Genomic DNA, 19248 nt, shown 5'->3' on the forward strand with positions numbered 1-19248 from the left:
CGCCGCGCACATACGTGACCGGCCGGTGTGGACGTGGACGACGAGCCTTCTTCTTATCTCTCACCACGGGTCCAAAATCCGACGCGTCCCGCGACGGGAAATTAATCCAAATCCAAATAATCGAACGTGTGCGGCAACCCAGAAGAAAAAGGTGACCGCTTTTGGATTTGGAGCAGGAGCGAAACGGCGAAACCGTGCGTGCCAGAGCGAGCGATTTTAAAATTCGGATCGATCCTCCTCGCGTCGATCTGGTGTAGTGGGGGGTGCCCCGGAAGCCGCCCTTTTTCGAAGCGAACCACCGGAAACTGGACCTGCCCTGCACCGCATCACGATCATGCGTCGCGCATCTCCGCATTTGCATGCGTTCGTCTTCTTTACAGGTGTAGCACAGGCGAGAACGGCAGGACTCGCGGGTTCAGTGCCGATGACAGTGGGTCCGTGAAAGCATGGGGGACCCGCGTGCCATGGTGGCTGGTGGGCGAGATCCACGTGAGTGGCGCTTTTTTTCGCCTTTTTTTTTTCTTTTTTGAAACAGATGCCTTTTTCGCTTTCATTCATCATCGGATCGGAGTGATGGAAATCGGAACACAAGTGTGAGAGGCCACTTGCGAAGCAGCCGCCGCACATGCTGGTGCTGCTGCAGCTTGCTGGACTGGACTGGACCCCAAGGAACCGTGAAAATAATATAAAATGCTTCGCTCGTTTTTATGCCGCGGAAAGGAAAAAGCAGTGAAAAAGGGGAGGTTTTTTGGGTGCTTGCAGCAGATGACCAGTTGCGCACCCAACCTGAACCCAACCATCGGGATAAGCTTATCTTAACCTGCTCTTCCACTAGCTACCCCCGAGTGTGCATTGTGCAAGATATTTCTCATTGTTTTTTTTTTCCCGCTTTCCTCTTACTGTTACAGTGGAGGGCGGCCGACTTAGTGATGTAGTGGCTGTTAGATGGAGTGTCTAAATTCGGAGTTCAGACAGTAGTGATCTGCGCTGAAGTGATTGATGAGGTCAATCGCGGGAGTGACTGCTGTCTTTTCCCTGTTGTTCAAGTATCACGTGCGTTTGCAAACAAATCCTAACTAAGCTGAGGGCCTACGGGGCACTCATAAGTAGTTTAAGCGTCTAGCACCAATTTTTGTTTATTACTGAGCATATGTGGGGAAGACATAACTACTTTCTTTAACGCTCCGGGATTACCGGCCTCTGGAGAAGACATAACTATTTTATCTTTTGTTCTTCTCATTTTTTTCTCTTTCTTTTTCCCCTTTTCATTTCTTTCTTTCCTGTTATTCTCCTGTTTCACGTGTACCTTCCTAGTATAATGGAATGATACATAAAAGCAAACTATTTACATATTCCATAACATGCATAAACACTTTCTTCTACATCATGTGCCTTCACACTCCATCTCTTGGCTTCTTATTAGGCCATCCCCAGTGCAACACTGTGGATGTTAGCCCATGCTCCACGTAGGATGCAAACATCCATCTCATATGAAACAATTGTTCCACATAGCAAAGTAGTCACCCGGTAGAAGCAACAAGCGCTTCACCTAACAAAAGTTTCAAGCACAAGCTCTAGTATGAATTGTGGCACATGCTGACATCACCCTGGCACGTGTTTTCAAAGAGCTAAGACAGAGAAGGCTGAAAAAGTTCTGACAAAGAAAGAATGCACTTTTCACTAGAACATTGGCCTACACTGCAAGAGAAATAACTTCGCGTGCTCCATGGCTATGTGTCTATCAACTTTTCCCAAAACCAATACCAGCATTAGCTCATGTTGCTGCTGCCCTCAAGCACCCTAGTAAGCTCAAATCTACAGCCTTCAATCATCATCTCATAGCTTCCCACCCTCCTTTACCACCTACAATCGAACCTCTCCTACCTTTTTCTTTCACCATGTGTCTTGCTTAGTCCTCCTATACCACCTACAATCGAACCTCTCCTACCTTTTACTTTCACCACGTGTCTTGCTTAGTCGTTTTTCACTTGATCCTTTCCATTTGGCCTCCATGTATCCATGTGGGGTATTATTGTCCATGCTATCCTATATATAATATTGAGAGATTTACTTGTATGGCCCTCAAAAAAATGTCTCTTCCTTGTATGGCCTCTCTTTTTTTTTAACTTCCTTCTATGGCCCTCAAACGAACTTTCATTCATTCTATGGCCTTCCGTCCGTTTTCAGCACTTAACAGTGTTAAGTGGAGGATAAAAGACCATAATGCCCCTGGTGTCAAAAAAAATTCACAAAGTTTGGTTTGTTTCTTGTATATTTTGAGTAATAGTAAACAAATAAATTGACAATTTAGATATTATAACAATACATATTTAGACAGCATCACAGTACAGCACATAAGAGGCATTTTTTAAAAGGCCACACAAGTAATCTCTCTATAATATTGCCCACGTAAATCCTCGTGAGTACTAGGTAGACATGGTTATCTCTTCATGAACAAAAATAGGTCTAGCGGTGGGATGGATAGGGCTCAAGTCCCCTATCATCTTCATGACAATGGAGCCCTTCCATATATATCTCCTAATTTTTGTAAACATGGAGCTCTAGAGGTTGAACATGACTTGAACCCCTCTTCCATTAAATTCTAGATCTACCAATGTTCATGAGCCTCCCCTTGAACCTTTTTTCACCCTCTATCTTAAACAACTTCTCCTACAGAGAGATAAGGCCATAAGGGTGTGTCATCTAAAGTATAGGCATTAGAAAGCACATGCCACACTAGAGTATTAATTATGTGAGATCATCTTCAAAATTATTACTAAAAGTCATTCACTACAAGTTGTTCTAGGAGCAGCTCCTAATACATATGCAATTAGGCCAGTCTCAATGGACAGTGTCACTGCACGGTTTTACATACCAACACATCATCAAGATTGAAATGAAACCATCTATGAAATAACCCCAGCAATAAAGCATTTCACTTTGTTGTTTCCAAAGCTAAGCAGAGCATTTAATTGCTGCAAAATGATTGGATCACATGCAAGATGGTGAAACGATTTGACCCTCAGTGGGGATTTCATCCCGTTTCACCGCGTGGGTAACAACGCCCGTGGGGTTTCACCATGGTAAAACTACTTCCTTCTCTCTCCTCTTCGTTTCATGTAAAAAGTGCAGTTTTGCTGATATGGCGCTCTAATAAATGTGCATGATATCCTGGTGAAACCCCCACTGAGACTGGCCTTATGAGCCTTTGCATAAACAAGCTACCAATAGCCTATCCCATACAGTTTATTTTTTTTCCTATATTTCCCTTCTAATGCTTACATACGGCTTCATAATGCCTCATCGGCATAATCCATAGTAGAAACCACTTCAAACTGGGTGGTGGGGGTGAGGTTTGATTTACTCAGTATCAAAAGTGTCTTATAGTCCTTTTTTCTAAAAGTCGGACTATCATTATAGTTGAATGTTGGATCCACACTGCTCATACCCTATATTCTATAGGGTACCCTATGCTATATGTCGCCATGACAAAAAAAAATATGCCTCCTCTGTTTCAATTGTAAGATGTTTTAGTTTTTCCAGATACATAGTTTTTACTATATTTTAGATATAATGTGTATTTATGTATATAGAAAAAACTATGTAGAAGATAACTTACAATTTGAAACGAAATGAGTATACATTCCTTTGCATTTTTCCGTGCAAGATTAACCAAATCGTATTGCGCATAGCAGGGACACAACTGTCAAGTTACATGGACGGCCATATGCGAACATGTGGGATTATCGGTCATCGGTGTTGGGTAATGTCATACGCGTATCGCACATTCATAGGCTTCTTCTCCTTGTAAGACGCCTTACGACCTGAAAATGATCGTTGTCAGTGTCCAATCGTGCTGCCGTCCGAAACCTGATGCTGGTCCATTCCCCTTAAATTGCTTTTTTGACAAAATGAGCACTGACAAGTGACAACGATTATTAGTTTGAATTGGGTGCTCTCTAATGTTTTTGTATTGAAAGGTGCAGCTTTGGGGTTGCTTTATTAACTTAAAGTATTCTTCTATGATGTATTCCAAATTGATATTCTTCATTTTAGATGGAAAAGTTATTTGTTTGTGCGCCGAGGCATTTTGTTTTTACTTCACATTGATCACATTCATACCTAGCCATCTGACCATCTCACATCATTGTCGCATGCATATCTCATGGTCTTTCATCAACGTTAGATGGCAACACAGTACTACCTCCGTCCGAAAAGTGCAATTTTAGTTTTCTACCAAGTCAAACTATCTCATTTTGACCTATGTATTAAAAAAATAATATTATTTATGATACTAAATGTTATGATTAGATTCATCATGAAATATATTTTTAGAGTATATCTATTTTGAAGTTGTAAATATTAACAATGCTGCTTTTATAAATTTAGTGAAACTTAAAAAAAAGTTTGACTTGATCTAAACCTACAATTGTATTTTTTTTTGGAGTGATGAGGCAGACATCAGAGAAGTCTAAATATGGACAATCATAAAAATTTAACTAGAGAGCATTGACAAGTGCCAAATAAAAGATTTTATCTTATATAATAAGTACTACTGGTGGCTGTGCTAGGAAATGCTATTGTTGCAACAACTTGCAACAACCTCTTTCCCTCTCTTTCCTCGTTGCTTTTGTGGCATGTGCTTCGCAATTCCTCCCGGTGTTTAGTTTGGACCGACAACTATATAGGGACATAGTCATCCAAAAGGAAATATTCCCTCAGATCAATGACAAGCTCATCCCTAGAAGTTGGAGTTATGTCTTCGTCCTTTGGAGACGTGGTCTTCTGTAGTCTCCTGGGCATGGGTTGGAGCTTCACCACAATACTGCTTCTGTAGAGCTCCTACGTGGCACGGCACCCGGCACACCCTAGTTAGGTGGAGCTTCATTCTATGTGGCAGCAAGGCCCAAGCTTGGTCTAGGTCCTATGTGGCGGTGCCCTTGCACGAGACGATATAGTGGGAGATAGCGAGGAAGAAGATGTAGGGTGAATGACATGCAAGGCTCATTTAGCGTTTGCCTAACGGATCTGAGACCGTTGTATATTCTTTCTCTTATTTGCCTCATACCAAACACAAGACATGGATGTCCCCCTCCCTTCAACCAAACACGAGCATGGAACAATCCTTGAAAACTAGAATAGAACAGTTCCTTTCCATCTCACTTTATCTCTAAACCAAACGCAACCTTATATGACAATTTCAATAATGGTGAGTAAATTGGCCAACACCACCCAGATCAAGGGGAAATAACTGCCATTGTATCGTTTCACCCATTTTGGAACGTATAACACTAGGATATGGCTCGAATAAGCACGAAGCCATCAACATAGCAAATCAAGGTATAATAGTGGAAGTTTATCCGGTAAGATGTGGCTTTGACTTGTGTCATCTCCAATGGTACGTAGAAATTTTTTGCCATTAATTGTCTTCTTGCGAGACATGGTTCTGTGATAATGAGAAAGACATTTTGAAATAAGACACAAATGGTACTATGTTTTATTCATAATGTCACCTTAACTGTTGTTGGTAAGAGAAATTTATAAAAAGATGGGAAGAAGGATTGGGTGAACGTGGTATAATGCTTTATGCATAACTGGCGCAGCCTGTTGCTAAAGACAAGCTAAGAGAGCCGTTCACTATTGCCACACCTTATTTCTTATAGCACTCCTTGATTTGTGATCTAATGAAACTAGTAATAAAAAAAATTGAAAATTCGACATTGTGCAGTTCCTACTATATATGCCTCACATCTCCAAGAAAAAACAACTGATCAATTCAAGTAAAAACGTAATAGGGTTGGAATCGTCTCTCTCAAGGAATGAATCCAGAGCATGCATGTTTCTTGGCCAGTGAGCGAGCATGCATACTTAAACATAGGATACTTTGGGTATGAAGTGGGAGCTACGGTGTTAACCAACGCCTAAATAGCCTCCAAAGTGGCAGCGCCACCTAAACTTTTTTGGGTGTCATTTTCATGGTTTTCTCCTTCAAATAGTTAGTTTTCAGTTAGCCGCCCGCAAGCTTTCTGGTTTCTGTGCTGATGATCATATCTCTCCAACTCCGACGAAGACGTCGACGCATGTGTCCCCAAGCCAATGTGGGTGTTAGGTGGAGGAGAAAAGGATGGCCAGCCCTAACCCGTGAGTCAATGTAGTAGCTTTCCCATCCCTGCATCCGCATCTGCTTATCGTTAGTCCGTTTTGGACGTAGCGTGGGTACTTTGTCTATTTTTGTTCAGGTTTCTACTATTTGCAACGTGATGCCTACTGGCACCTTACTCGATCGCATGTGTTTGGACTATACTGTACTGTATGTGAAGATTAGTCGACCATGGACGGACGACAGTAGTTTCTTTGAGCTGCTAGACTAATAGAGGTATGGGTTTTGGTACTGATGAAAAATTCTGAGTTGCTGACATCTAGAACAGATGTCTTTGGATTGTATCTGAAGATTAGTGAAATCATCATGGGCATGTAGAGTAGAGTGCTGGCCTGAGACTGGAATCATGGAAAGCCATGCCAATCACTCTTTCAATTAGTGTAGATTATTGTTATTGCTGCTGCTGTAATGATGATCATTACGCTACCACTAATGATTATTCCTGCCCTTGGAATGATGAATAAAGCTGCCGCTGCTTTGGCGTGTGCGTGTCTGGAGAAGTGGAGATAGCAACTCTGAGCTTTTGTTCTTTGTGATTTTTTTTTTTTCGCTTCTCCTGCCCTCATCAAGACGAATCCGTCCTACTCAATTGTATATTTGCGTCGTCTCCTGAAATACAGCGCCTCCAACCTTTTGCGTGTAAAAGCAGTGCTCGGCTCGGTGATGGAATGAAAAAAATTTTGATGGTGGAGTGGAGGCTTGGCTAGCTATTGCTCCATTTAGTTTGTGTCATGAGATGAGAGGCAATAACAGCACTTGCGCTGAGGTTAAACTTGCTGACCAAACGAAACAGAAAATAAAACATGGATGAAGACGCTCAACATGTTTTTTCTACGACTGTTGCTCCAAGATTGCAATGCCATACTATTCAGTAAGCTAGTAACAACAACGTGAATCTATCTTTTTCTGGGGGAAGAAAAGAAGCGATATATGGATTGGTATATGATTAACAGCCGTCGTCGTTAGGCACTCCATGGCACACCCTAATGGAGTAGCCTATAATACAGGTTATAATATATCCGGCGGCTGTCTGGTTCACCCGATCTGATCCAATCCGTGACGCTGGTAAGCGACAAGAAGCAGGACGATTAGCAGTACCAGTAATGTAACCCGTACGGACGGGGCCAATCATCGTTGCACGTCACGCGCTGTGCAGTGCAGTCGTCTACTGTAGTGTATCAGTAGTACTAGTTGAGTACCACCCGGCTTCGCCGGGTCAACCAGAATTATTTCAGCACGCAGTAGTACTTGTGTCCTGATTAACGTCCGTGTCCACTGTCCAATCTCCATTGGTCTCTCTCTCGTAGTCTCATCTGATGCGAAATGGAGACGGCGACTGGACATGGGCGTTTGAGTGCCAGCCGTGGAGTTGATACGGCGCTGTAGCCGCGGGGCTGGTCGATCGGCCCACGGCCGTCGTCCCGTCGACGAGCACCTTTTCTTTGGGTCTCCTCCTTTTGGGCCGGAGGATCGAGTCGCCATCTGTGTCGTCCTCCTTGTCAAAAAGGAGAAGTTAGGGGCCGGAGCATACTGGGAACACACTGATGAATGCCTAACTCACAACGCAACTCTGATGAAATGAAAATGAAACCACGCATCATCAGCGTTTATATTGCGTGTTATTCCAGCGCCACTAATAAATCTCTCCGGTCGCCCCTCGATCGATCGAGCACCCTCACCATTTCGCATTGTCACGGCACGGGTCATCTCTTTGGAAATTATTTAAAGCTTCTACTCCTCATCAGACAGTCATCAGACCTTGCGTGACGTGACGACGCTAACCGTATTTCCAGATGCCCCGCGCCCCGGTCCCTCCCTCCCATTATTATTGATGTGTCACCGGAGGTTTCAGGGAAGACATCTCAAACAAAACTCTGCGCGTGCAGCGTGCTGCACTTCTCCTCTGCACCAAATGAGGTACTATAGCATTTTTTTTTGTTTGTATTTGTGAATTATTATCTAATCATAGATCAATTAGATTCAAAAGATCCGTCTCATAAATTATAGATAAACTGATTTTTTTTTAAAAAATTATATTTAATGCTCTATGTATGTGCCACAAGATTCGATGTGATGAAAAATCTTAATTTTTTTTTAAAAAAATTTGAGTGTAATTAAACAAGGCCCGAAGACGAAGAACAAGAAACGGTGTCAAATCAGTAGCTATCGAGTGATCCGGGGAAGTCATCAGCTTCCAGTGTGCCTACTGTTGGTCCACTGCTCGATTGATCGCCTGAGAGCGAGTCATCAGTGGATACACACAGATATATGGAGCTTGACACAGCAACTACTCCCTCTTGCATGCATGGTTGGTGTCATGAGCGGCGCCGGCTCAGTGGCTCAGCTCAACAAAGTGGTCGTCGGAGGATTCTTGACAAGGTGCACGTCGTCCATTCTGCCAGCCGTCACGACGATGACCGACTTGGAAAATCTTGGCGCCGTGTCCACACCCCCACACGGCGCGACAGCGCCAGCGCCATGGATGGCGTCGCGCGGCGGCTAGATGGCGAGCGTTCCTTGTCGCTGGCACTTGGCTCCTTTCAAGGCTTCAACAGTGTATGGTGTATAGAGAACACAAACATGTACTATGTATCTCTACAACTAAAAAGAGTCGGAAGTCATCGTCAGCCCTCTCTGATCGCCCCCCCTCGCGGTAATCACCCCGCGCTAATCGCCACCCCCCCTCTCGCGAGTCGCGACCCATCGCCCTCCCCCCACACGCAACCGTCGTGGCCTCGTCTCTCCCGTGGTCAACCTGCGGTCAGAATCCGTTCCTCCCACGCCGCATCCCTCACCTCGCTGTCCATCCGCGCGAAGCTGCGCTCCATCGCCGCGGTCCGGGAGACGTCGTCGGCGGCGACAGCGAGCTCCTCGGCGAGCAGCTCGTGCATCCGGTCCCGGCACGCCTCGACGACGTGCGAGCAGCCGTGGCCGTCGAACACCCCGTAGAAGTCGCGCCTCCCGCCGTGGGAGCCCTCCGCCAGCGCGAACGCCTCGCGCACGGACACGGCGTCTTCCATCTCCCTCCTGTCCACCCCACGTCAGAGCACCCCCACACTCACGACCTGGCGTGCGGAGGAGAGCCTTGGCGTTGGCGGCCAAGGGCGATGCGCTGTGGAGCGAGCAGGCTAGGTAGTTGGCCGCAAGGATAAGGTGCGATCCATTCTGTTGCCCTCATTCTCTCCCTCTCCTCTCTGTCAAGTCTCGATCTTTCTCTCTAACAGATCCATGGCAGGCGGACTGGATACGGCGTTGCCCTCTCCAATCCTGATCTAATACTGGATCATTCACTCCCAATGGCTGGCGCATGATCTGGTGAGGCAGGGACCACAAGGTGGAGGACACCAATGGCGATTGTGGTGGTCTACATTCGTCATCGTCCCCATGTGCGTGTAGGTAATGTGCTTGATTCATTCGCAAATATATGAAATTCAGTTTCTCTTTTTGGGTTAAGATTTATGGTCTAGCAGCAAGAAAACCAAGGATTATTCGTGGTTGTCCCAATTGAAAATCATGTCTGTTGCAATGGTTACATGGCACCTCTAAGTTTAGAGTAGCTACCTGCTTTAATTAAGATTGTTTAACCCATTCTACAAAGCATCTGTAGAGAGAAATATTATTGTATACTTGGTGTTTAAATTGATGTATTATAGACCATCCCATATTGAACCATCGATTGGATGCTCAAATCTGAATCCTAAATTTTATTTATTACTCTGAATTGCATTATGCGATTTATTAATTTCTTTTTGTGTCTCGGTGATACACTTGTGGATGACAATACAAAGCTAACTTTTTCGTATGGCAATTTATAACTCCAAGAGAGCGTGTTGATAAATTGCTATCAACATTTCATAGTAGTTCTTTTGATTATCGTTTTTTCCCAATCTCATTACTGTCCATATTCTTGTATTTCCTTTTAAACCTCCAGAGGGAAAACACGGCCCGTATGCATTGCAACAGGGCTGAAGTATTTCAGAGTGACAGCATCATAGCAGACCTCCATGTTAACAGTGCCCCTGTTGATCCAGTTGTGCTTGCTACCAAAGAAGCTATGAAGGAGCAGCTCAAGATGACACGAGGCCCAACCCCAAGTACATTGGCAAGGAGTGGCTGAGCTGAGGTGCGTGCACATTGGGTTTCTGTAATACATATAGCCGCGACGGAGGAGAGAACATATGCTATTTTGCATAAACCGAATCCTACTTTCATCTAAGAACTCGTCCTCTGATCTATTTCCTATTTTTTTGTGTTCTTGCTTCCCAATCCTCCCTCCTCTGCTCCGATCCCCAACTTCTATCCCTCACACTCCACTACTCTTTCAAACATACATTCTCATATACATGTAATTGTATTTAAAAATATATATATACACTTGCAAATGGAATTACAATGCTATTGAGATCTAAATATTTGGAAAATGCTTTTGCTAATATATGAGACGGTAAAATGTTATCTACAAAATTATATTACTGAACTGTAAGATTCTGTCTGAATGTTGGCTCTCAATAACTCTTTCCTCTTGTATGGAAAGCTGCATCATCAAGCCTACAGAGGTATTTTTATTGTTGTTAGTGGCTTGCTTGCCTGTGCAAGTATGTATCAACTACCAGGACTCTTGCTTTCTAAATAGCCTTTGTGATATACTGATATGAGCGACTAGGATAAGCAAAGGGGCAAGAAAAAAAGGTCCTCTCTTTTAGTGGGCTGATGGATGATCGATTTAGTTTCCTTCTTCCTCGCCCTGGTGCTATCACCATTGGAACACTAAACACACATATGTGATGCGGCAAAGGTTATTTGTGGATTTATTAGCGCACGAAACAAATTTTTATTAAAGATTTTTTTTCTGTAGATATAAAATATTATCATAGCTGCAAAGGTCTACAAAGCAGAGTTGTGAGCCTGCAACGCCGTGCTCTCCGTGACTATGTTAATTTCATAATTTATTTTTTAGATTAAATATCACTTTAATGCTGGTATTTAATTTTTATAATATTGTTATCTCATTGTGCGACCTATATGTTTTTAGTATAAATTGTTACCTATCCCGTAGCAACGCACGGGCACCCTACCTAGTAAGGAAAAAAGAACTGCTTGTGTGTACCAGTACCACCGCATGTGTGCATGTATTAAACGTAGTATATGTCCCTTTTAACAAGCATTCGTTGCTCTTTAGTCTTTACCAAAACACAAAGGAAGTCCACATATCCATAGTTGCAGAAAACCGACAAGATATAGTTTTAAGTTGGTCAAACAACAACTTCTTTTCAGATAAATACATTTCCAGTATCGTTTTCCTAGTGGTTATACGACTCTTGAATGAAAAGTTAGGGCGCAAAGACTTGATAAAATCAACAAAGAACTCATGCTCAACCATCATAAAGGGATACTCATGCATAACCACTCCTTGATATAATTTTTTCAGGCTAACTTCAGGATCAAATTTATAAGTCTCAACTTATCTTTACCTTCACTCTTTTCAACTTTAAGTTGTTGCTGCCCTTTCTTTACGTCGTGCCTTGCATTCACATGATTCCAAAGGACTGTTGTTCCCTTATTGGACTCACCACGAGTTTTGTAGGTGCACTTATTGCATTTCACCCAAACTTGTATCTCTATCGTTCCATCATCTCTCTTGTGTTTCTCTTCGATCTTGGTGTAAAAATCCCAAACCTTTGAGGTACTCTTCTTCTGTCTCTTTGCAGCAGGCTCAACTCCCGCACTGCAAGTTCCATCTTCTCCAATCTCTTCATTGATGATGATAACATTGGTAGGAGTAGGACCTCCACCTCCAGCAATCGTGGTTGTTTCTTTCAATGCCACAGTAGCAAGAGGTAGAGGGTTACGTACTGATTCACCTGTGCCAACCGGAGCAGCAGCAGGGGATGCTCCCGTGCTTGCACATACACTCTCACTTGCACTAGCAGCAGCCATCCTAGACCCAACATATTCAAAGAGAAAAAACAACAATCGTGAGCCTGACATTATATTGCGGAAGGCTAGAAGCTTATTAAATCGAAAGCCTATTAAATCAGTACACTACACTAGCATGAGTTGGAGAGTTGGGATAAGAGGAGAAGAGAGGCGTTACCTGATCTGTGGCTGGCCGGACACAAGAGACAAGACAACGGACGACGAGTACTTCACGGCAGCTTCATTCCTCCTCCTCTTGCTCTTGCGTCCAGACGCCGGCGCGGATCCGATTAACCCGAGATGCGTGCAGCAGAGAGGGCGGGGCTAGGGTAGGGTAGCTTGCTTTCGATTGTGAGTGAGAACCAGCATCGCGACGGCGGCGCGACCACAGTAGCTTCTTCGGTGCAGACTGCGGAAGTGCGGAGTGCGGACGCCGCCGAACGGTCGAAGTGCCGAGGGTTTCCCGTGGTCGTGGTCTGTGGGTTGTGGCCTGTGGGCCTATGGCGTTGGGGCCTGTGCATCAGACTCAACCATGTCTGTGTCGCCGTTCAGCTGTTCAGCCAAAGTTTTTGTCCCACATCGACTACAGAGAGTGGAGCATGTAGAAAGAAAGCTATAAAATGAGGGACATGCAGCAACACTGAAAGCCATTCGTTTGTTTGTTGGCCGGTACAATACGGATAGTATCCGTAATTAGTAGGTTGGATGTATCTGAATATTTTTTCGGATTATCCGGTATCCGTGGATATTAACGATATTGTATTCGTATCCGTTATCCGCTTTAGATATCCATATCCGGAAAAAATTGCGGATATCCATGTAACTATCTAAATTAGTGTTCATATTTGTTCGGTCGAACGGACGGACGAATAAATATCCGTATCACTTTCATCCCTACTCTTTACCAAAACACAAAGGAATGTTCGAGTCTGTGTGGCTCAGCAAGAATGATGTTATTTTTTAAAAGAAAAACATATGTTTCTTGTCTTTAGTTTATCTATTGGCAACCCACCTACATACTTACCAAAGAACTTTAGTTTTCTTCCAGCTACATGGGTACTAATTGATAATCCTGGGAATGTGTGTTAGGTTTCAGTTCTTTTGTTGGCTATAGTGCCTCTCGTATTAGGCAGAGGTTGGAAATTGCTCTTTAAGGATTTGTATCATCTTAATGTATTGCTTTTGACGTTTTAAAGCTTCCTTTATAAAAAAAAAGTTTCGTTCACCGCCACAAATTACCACTATATATCAAATATAATTTATCACACTTATCTAAGGTTATGTGTTCTCAAAATGGTTGCCACACTTTAGGCCTCGTTTGACACAGCTTCACTTCACTAGTGAAGCTTTTTTTGTGAGGATTTAACTCCATAAACAGTTTTATCGATGGAGCTGGAGCCATTTTAGTATATAACCAACCATGATGCAGGTTCTAACCTAGCCCAGCGTCTCTAGTCTTCGTGAAATTTTGCATGTACTTATATATCAGGCTATATTACCATATATGGTCTAGTTGGCATCTACATTGGACTATGGACTTTGGAGTAGAGTCCACAAATTAAAATTGGCGCAAACGACAAGCTGAGCCTACAAATTGAAGTTGGAGTTTCATTATTCATATTTCAAATTAGAAGGTCTCAGGTCTTTGGGTCATATAATCCCCTCATCTACGCTTTTGTGATCAAGTCTACAGATTAGCGGTGGGGTTCTTTTTGGGTGCATAAACATTGAGAAATATGACCAGCGGCAGTTGCTTTTGCTAATCTCTCACAGCATACGGAACCATGGAGCTCCTCCTAACAAGCATCCTGTAAATTTATATAGTCATTGAAGTTTAAAAAGAGACACTAAAGGCTTATTTCGATCGCATAGTCTAAACTCTAAAGTTTAACCACCAAACTTTAGACACTTTAGCTCACTAGTACAAAGAAGCACTACACTAGCGGTAGAATATAATTTTTACATGTGGTTTCAATTAAACAACGCATGTGGAAAGAAATCGGCTTGCCCAGCTAATAAACCGCCTGTGAAAATAAAATTAATTTTTACAGGCGGTTTTTCTAATAAAACCGCCTGTAGAAATCATATATTTCTACGGACGGTTCTCCTAAGAAACTGCCAGTGAAAATCAGATTTCTACAGGCGGTTTGTTAAGAAAACCGCCTATAGAAATAATTTGAAATTGAATTTTTTGAGCTTTTCAAATGACCTCATTAAAAAAAACCGTCAAAATGAAAGTTGTAGATCTAGAAAAATTATGAAACTTTATAGTTGATAAGTTTTTCATTTGAAATTTTCTTGTCGTCGAAAACTACATTTGAATTTCTTAAATTTAAATTCAAATTTTGTAAATGACCTCGGATGGAGAAACTACAAATACAAAAGTTGTAAATCTTGAAAAGTTGTGAAACTTTGTAGTTGACAACTTTTCCATTGAAATCCGTTTAGGGCCTCAAATAATCAATATATGCTCGGTTTAGGATAATATGTGGGGAACTAAACTCTAATATTGACACAACTAAGTGATAGGTGGAGTTGTAGAAGAGGATACGCGCGAGGGCGAGGTTCTTAGGTTCGAATTCCACCGGCTGCATAGCACGGGATTTTACGCGAAAAAATATAGACGATTAGCCAGTGGGCCTTCACTATTAAAAAAAATCTCTTTTTTCTATTTTTAAAAGCTGATTTTGTATTTTCTATTAAAAAGATTTTTATAGGCGGGTGACATAACTGAACCGCCTGTTGAAATGAATTTCTACAAGCAGTTCTCAGTTACCCGCCTATGGAAAAGTTTATTTCCACAGGCCACCAGCGCTGGTGATTCGTCAATCCGTCTGTAGAAAGAGGTTATGAACCGTCTGGTATAGTACCTCTGTGTACTGGTGGCTCTTTATTCATTTGGCCTAAAGTTATGTTTTAAGTTTAGATAACCTCATTATGTCACAAAAGGGACATTAGTTTTTTAGACCACAGGGAGAGTCTAAATTTTAGCCACTAAACTTTAGAATCTAAATAGAGTCTAAATGTAGAAAATAATTTATAAAGAGAAGAAATCCCTTCTTTCATTTATAGATTCGCCACTGCGGTTTAGGTGATACGATCGAGAACGCAACCATTAAACTAAGCGAGTTGCGGGTACTAGTCATTTTCATCTCAATCCATTGGAGTGACGACGCTGACGTTTTCATTCATATATAGTGCATGCATGCATTTCCATGCTCCATCCGATCCGATCAGACACTGAACACTGTTGGTGGTTGGCACATGGCAGCACTGTACGAGTCCCATTCACTGCTGAATCTACTTCCCTGTGGACGGAATAATGGAGGTGTTCCTAATTAATAACCTGACTAAAGCAGCAAAGCTAGCCATCAAGCCATTAGCCATGTCCTCTTTTTTTTATAGTAGTGGGACTAGGAACACCATAACGCCTACTACCTACACGAGTCATTTCTGCTTGCCAAGTGCCGGAATTTCCCCTGCGGCATTATCAAATCACTATGCGAGCGTGTGTTAATTATCACTCACTAATTAACCTAGCTAGCTACCGACATGCAGCTACAGATGGCATCCGATTCCGACAAATAGTTGTCTCTAACTACGCATTACAGTAACAGGTAGCTAGGGAAAACAGAAGACGGCGCACTTGCGTTGCTTCAATTCAGAGCACAACTCATTAAAAATCCACTTGGTCATCAAGAGTTCTCATCATTTGTGTACGTCGTTGGTCTCTCACTCATATAGTCTATAATACTATGCTTTATTAGCAAGAAAAACAATCAAAGTGGTGTGTGTAGACTAGATTTCATGAGCGTCGTGCGTGTCATTTTCGTGCATGGATAATGGCTTGTCGTCTCGGACTCGGGCCTTGTTTAGTTCTAAAAATTTTTTGGTTTTCGAAATTGTAGCACTTTTGTCAAACATTGTCCAATCATAAACTAAGTAGGTTTAAAAGATTCATCTCGCGATGGAAATCTTTAAAAAAAAAATCATTTTTGGGGTGAACTACACAAGGCCTCGCTTTCTTCGTTTCCCGCCGGACCCTGACCGGATCGTACACACAGGAGGTCGTCGAGTGGGAATGGTAAAAACTGGAACGTCCTTGTGGGAGTACGTGGACGACCTGAATGAGCCAGAACTACTGGACGTACGATAGCGTCAGGTGAGTGATAAGTAACTATCTATTGTCACTTGGTCACGGGTTAGTAAAGTTAAGTTTCACACTCTCGGGTTCATTAATTAGGCTTTCTTGCATTCATTCAGTCCATGTGTACACGTCACTTTGCCTGCCATCATATATTCTGCGTGCCCCTCTTCTAGCTACGTTCTCTGTTCAAGTCAAGTTGTAGTAAACGCATGTATCATGCCATGCCAGGTTCTCTAGCCAAGGCTAAACAACAAGCGGTTATATATGTGTAATCACTTCGCAATTTGAGGTGTTAGCAACAACGGTCCTTGGCACTACAATCCGATCCGCTATTTTGTATAGAGAACAAACGGGCTGTTCAGTTCAGAAGCTGGTCCTAATTCTGGTTTGGACCTTAGCACAGCAGGGCCCGCAAGCTCGGGCCATCGGCCCAACGCAGAGCAATCTACCAAAGAAGGAATACGGGCACCTGGAGACACATACCACCTGGGCCCTGTTTATGGGCCTCGGCTCTGCGACGTGCCTCTGGCCCGGTCCACGTGCCGGGGTAGGCCGATTCAGTCTGTTCAATCGAGGACATAGACACGTGTGTCTCAGGTCAGCCCGTGTAAGCCCAACCCAAATTTCCGGCCTTGTTTAGTTCCTCTCAAAAAATTTACACTCTATTGCATCAAATATTTAGAGAATATATATAGAGTATTAAATATAAACTAAAAATAAATAATTACATAAATTGTAATTACTTTGTGAGATAAATCTTTTAATTCTAATTAGTCCATGAATTGATAATATATAGTGTTATAGTAACACATGTGCTAATGACAGATTAATTAGACTTAATAAATTCATCTTGCGGTTTAGCGATGAATTCTGTAATTTGTTTTTTATTAGGATCTCAACACCCCATACAATACCTCTACGTGACACCCGATATGACAACTCCGAACTAGACAAGGCCTGACACAATTCACTACTACAAAACGAGGCATTGGTCGATGTCTAAAATCGTCAAAAGTCTCGTCCCTTTTGCGACCTGGGGCTAAAGACCCCTTTAGCACCGGTTTATAACACGAGCTACTAACCAGTGCTGTCGGAGCAGGGACCCTTTAGCACCGGTTTATTGGAAAAAAATCATTTAGGCAATCATGCCATGCCACTCATCCAGTCGTCACGCCAAAAAAAAGGAAATTACATGTGGAAAAGATTAGTCTCGCAAATTACATGTGGAAAAGATTAGTCTCGTAAATTACAGACAAACTGTGCAATTAGTTATTTTTTATCTATATTTAATGCTCCTTGTATGTGTCGTAAGATTCGATGTGATGAAAAATCTAAAAATTTTAAAATTTTATAAAAAAAAATGGAACTAAATAAGGCCTTGGAGGAATGGATGAAAGAGGTAAGTTACATTGTGACTTGCTAATCCTTGTCCCCTGTGTATGATGCTCTGATGGCAGAGATGATGGCATGTGTCAAAGCCCAACGGCTACTGCAAATCCACAAGGAATTTCCGGAATCCGAATAGAGACTGACTCAAGCCCAACGGCTACTGCAAATCCACAAGGAATTTCCGGAATCCGAATAGAGACTGACTCATCCTGTCTTCGTGAGGCGCTCCTTTCAAATGATAGAGACCTAGAACCCAGTGGGATGCTATTTAAATACATTCTGAAGTTCTTGGCTGGTCATTTTGTATGTTCTAATATTTCTAATATACTAAGGTCTTGTAACATGCCGATGCATGAGCTTGCGAAGATAGGTATGGTGTGTGACATGAGTTAGTCAATGTTATGGCTGGATAATATTCCAGCCATTGTAAGCCTCATGATAACTCGCGATTATGCTGAGTTCTCGTCAAGGCCCTAGAGCCATTGTAATAAGTTTAAAAAACAAAAAGTCGTCACGCGAATATAGGCATGAAAATGTAAATCTTCACAAGACGCCTGTGTTGGCTGCGTACATATCCTGCGCTGGTGCTAGCTGTTGGCACAGTACTTTGTGAGAACCAGATGCTGCAGCAGCCGAAGTCTTCAATACCCCCCACCCCACCAGCCTATACAACCGGCATTCCATTCGATTCGCCATATCAGTAAAAAAAAGACTTGATATTGATAGTTATTAGTTCAGCTAGCATGCACAAAAACATCTTCACATTTTATATTTATGGTCCAGTAAGCCTAACCGACTAAACCTACATAAGAAAAAATAAATCTCATAATTGTTACACCTCGTTAAAATCCAATGATCATGCTATTAGGACATTTATCCTAGCTGAGGGCCTGGTTAGATGGATTAGTATTCACTACTAGAATCCACGAGTTTCCCTAGGGTATATTTCTTTCCCTACCATTTTTAATCATCCTAGGGAAAGATATGTTTAGATGGACTAGGATTAACTCCAGAATTTTGCAGCACCTTTGTTTTATAGCTATGAATGATAAATATTTTAGAGAGCCACACCTACACCTTGAAGTTAGGATTGCCTGTTGGATTTACTATAAGCTAGGCTTATTTAGATTTAATAAATTAATAAATTCTATAGTGTGTAATTGTGGACAATATGAGTTGTATCGGATTAAAATTCCAAGAGTCCTTGACTTGACTTATATGGTGAGAGTTATTCCACTTAAATTAAGAAGTTAATAAAACGACAGGGCATGGCGTGGCGTGGCGTTGCAGGCAGGCAGCGAGCGGGTGAAGCGTGGTGTGATTGTGTTAATTTTTAGCATCCACTAACTGCGGAAGTTTCAACTCACTTCTGCGGGAGTTTCAACTCACTACTAAGGGAGTTTTAACTCCGACTTAAACCCATTAGATGCCCGTCTCCTCAGCCGCCAACTGGGGAACCCTTTTCCTCCTCCTTTCCTCTCTAGCCACAAGGATAAATAGGAGACCCTGATCTCTTCGGTATAACGAGAGAGAACAACTCAAAACACAATTTCGTAGCAAAGAAGGAATCCTCATCTCGTAACTCCACGCGCATGGAGGAGCGAGAGGGCAAGTGCCTCCAAAGCCCTTGCTGTTC

General features: G+C 42.5%; 1 protein-coding gene and 1 long non-coding RNA gene across 2 annotated transcripts; one reads left to right on the forward strand and one right to left on the reverse strand.

The window, feature by feature from the left end:
- LOC110433406 lies at positions 8791–10624 on the forward strand. The gene is made up of 3 exons (XR_002450818.1): positions 8791–9313; positions 9396–9556; positions 10092–10624. It is a non-coding gene; the product is annotated as an uncharacterized LOC110433406 (long non-coding RNA).
- On the reverse strand, positions 11342–12397 carry LOC8078150. The gene is made up of 2 exons (XM_002457658.2): positions 12255–12397; positions 11342–12098 (listed from the first exon to the last, which is right to left on the reverse strand). The coding sequence occupies exon 2, from the start codon at positions 12095–12097 to the stop codon at positions 11585–11587; it is 513 nt and encodes a 170-aa protein (XP_002457703.2). The 5' UTR covers position 12098; positions 12255–12397; the 3' UTR covers positions 11342–11584.

This window comes from Sorghum bicolor, chromosome 3 (genome assembly GCF_000003195.3).
Source record: "Sorghum bicolor cultivar BTx623 chromosome 3, Sorghum_bicolor_NCBIv3, whole genome shotgun sequence".
Classification (NCBI taxonomy): domain Eukaryota; kingdom Viridiplantae; phylum Streptophyta; class Magnoliopsida; order Poales; family Poaceae; genus Sorghum; species Sorghum bicolor.

Coding starts and splice junctions, on each gene's coding strand:
- LOC8078150 (XM_002457658.2), bottom strand. CDS start 12,097: ATGGCTGCTGCTAGTGCAAGTGAGAGTGTATGTGCAAGCACGGGAGCA.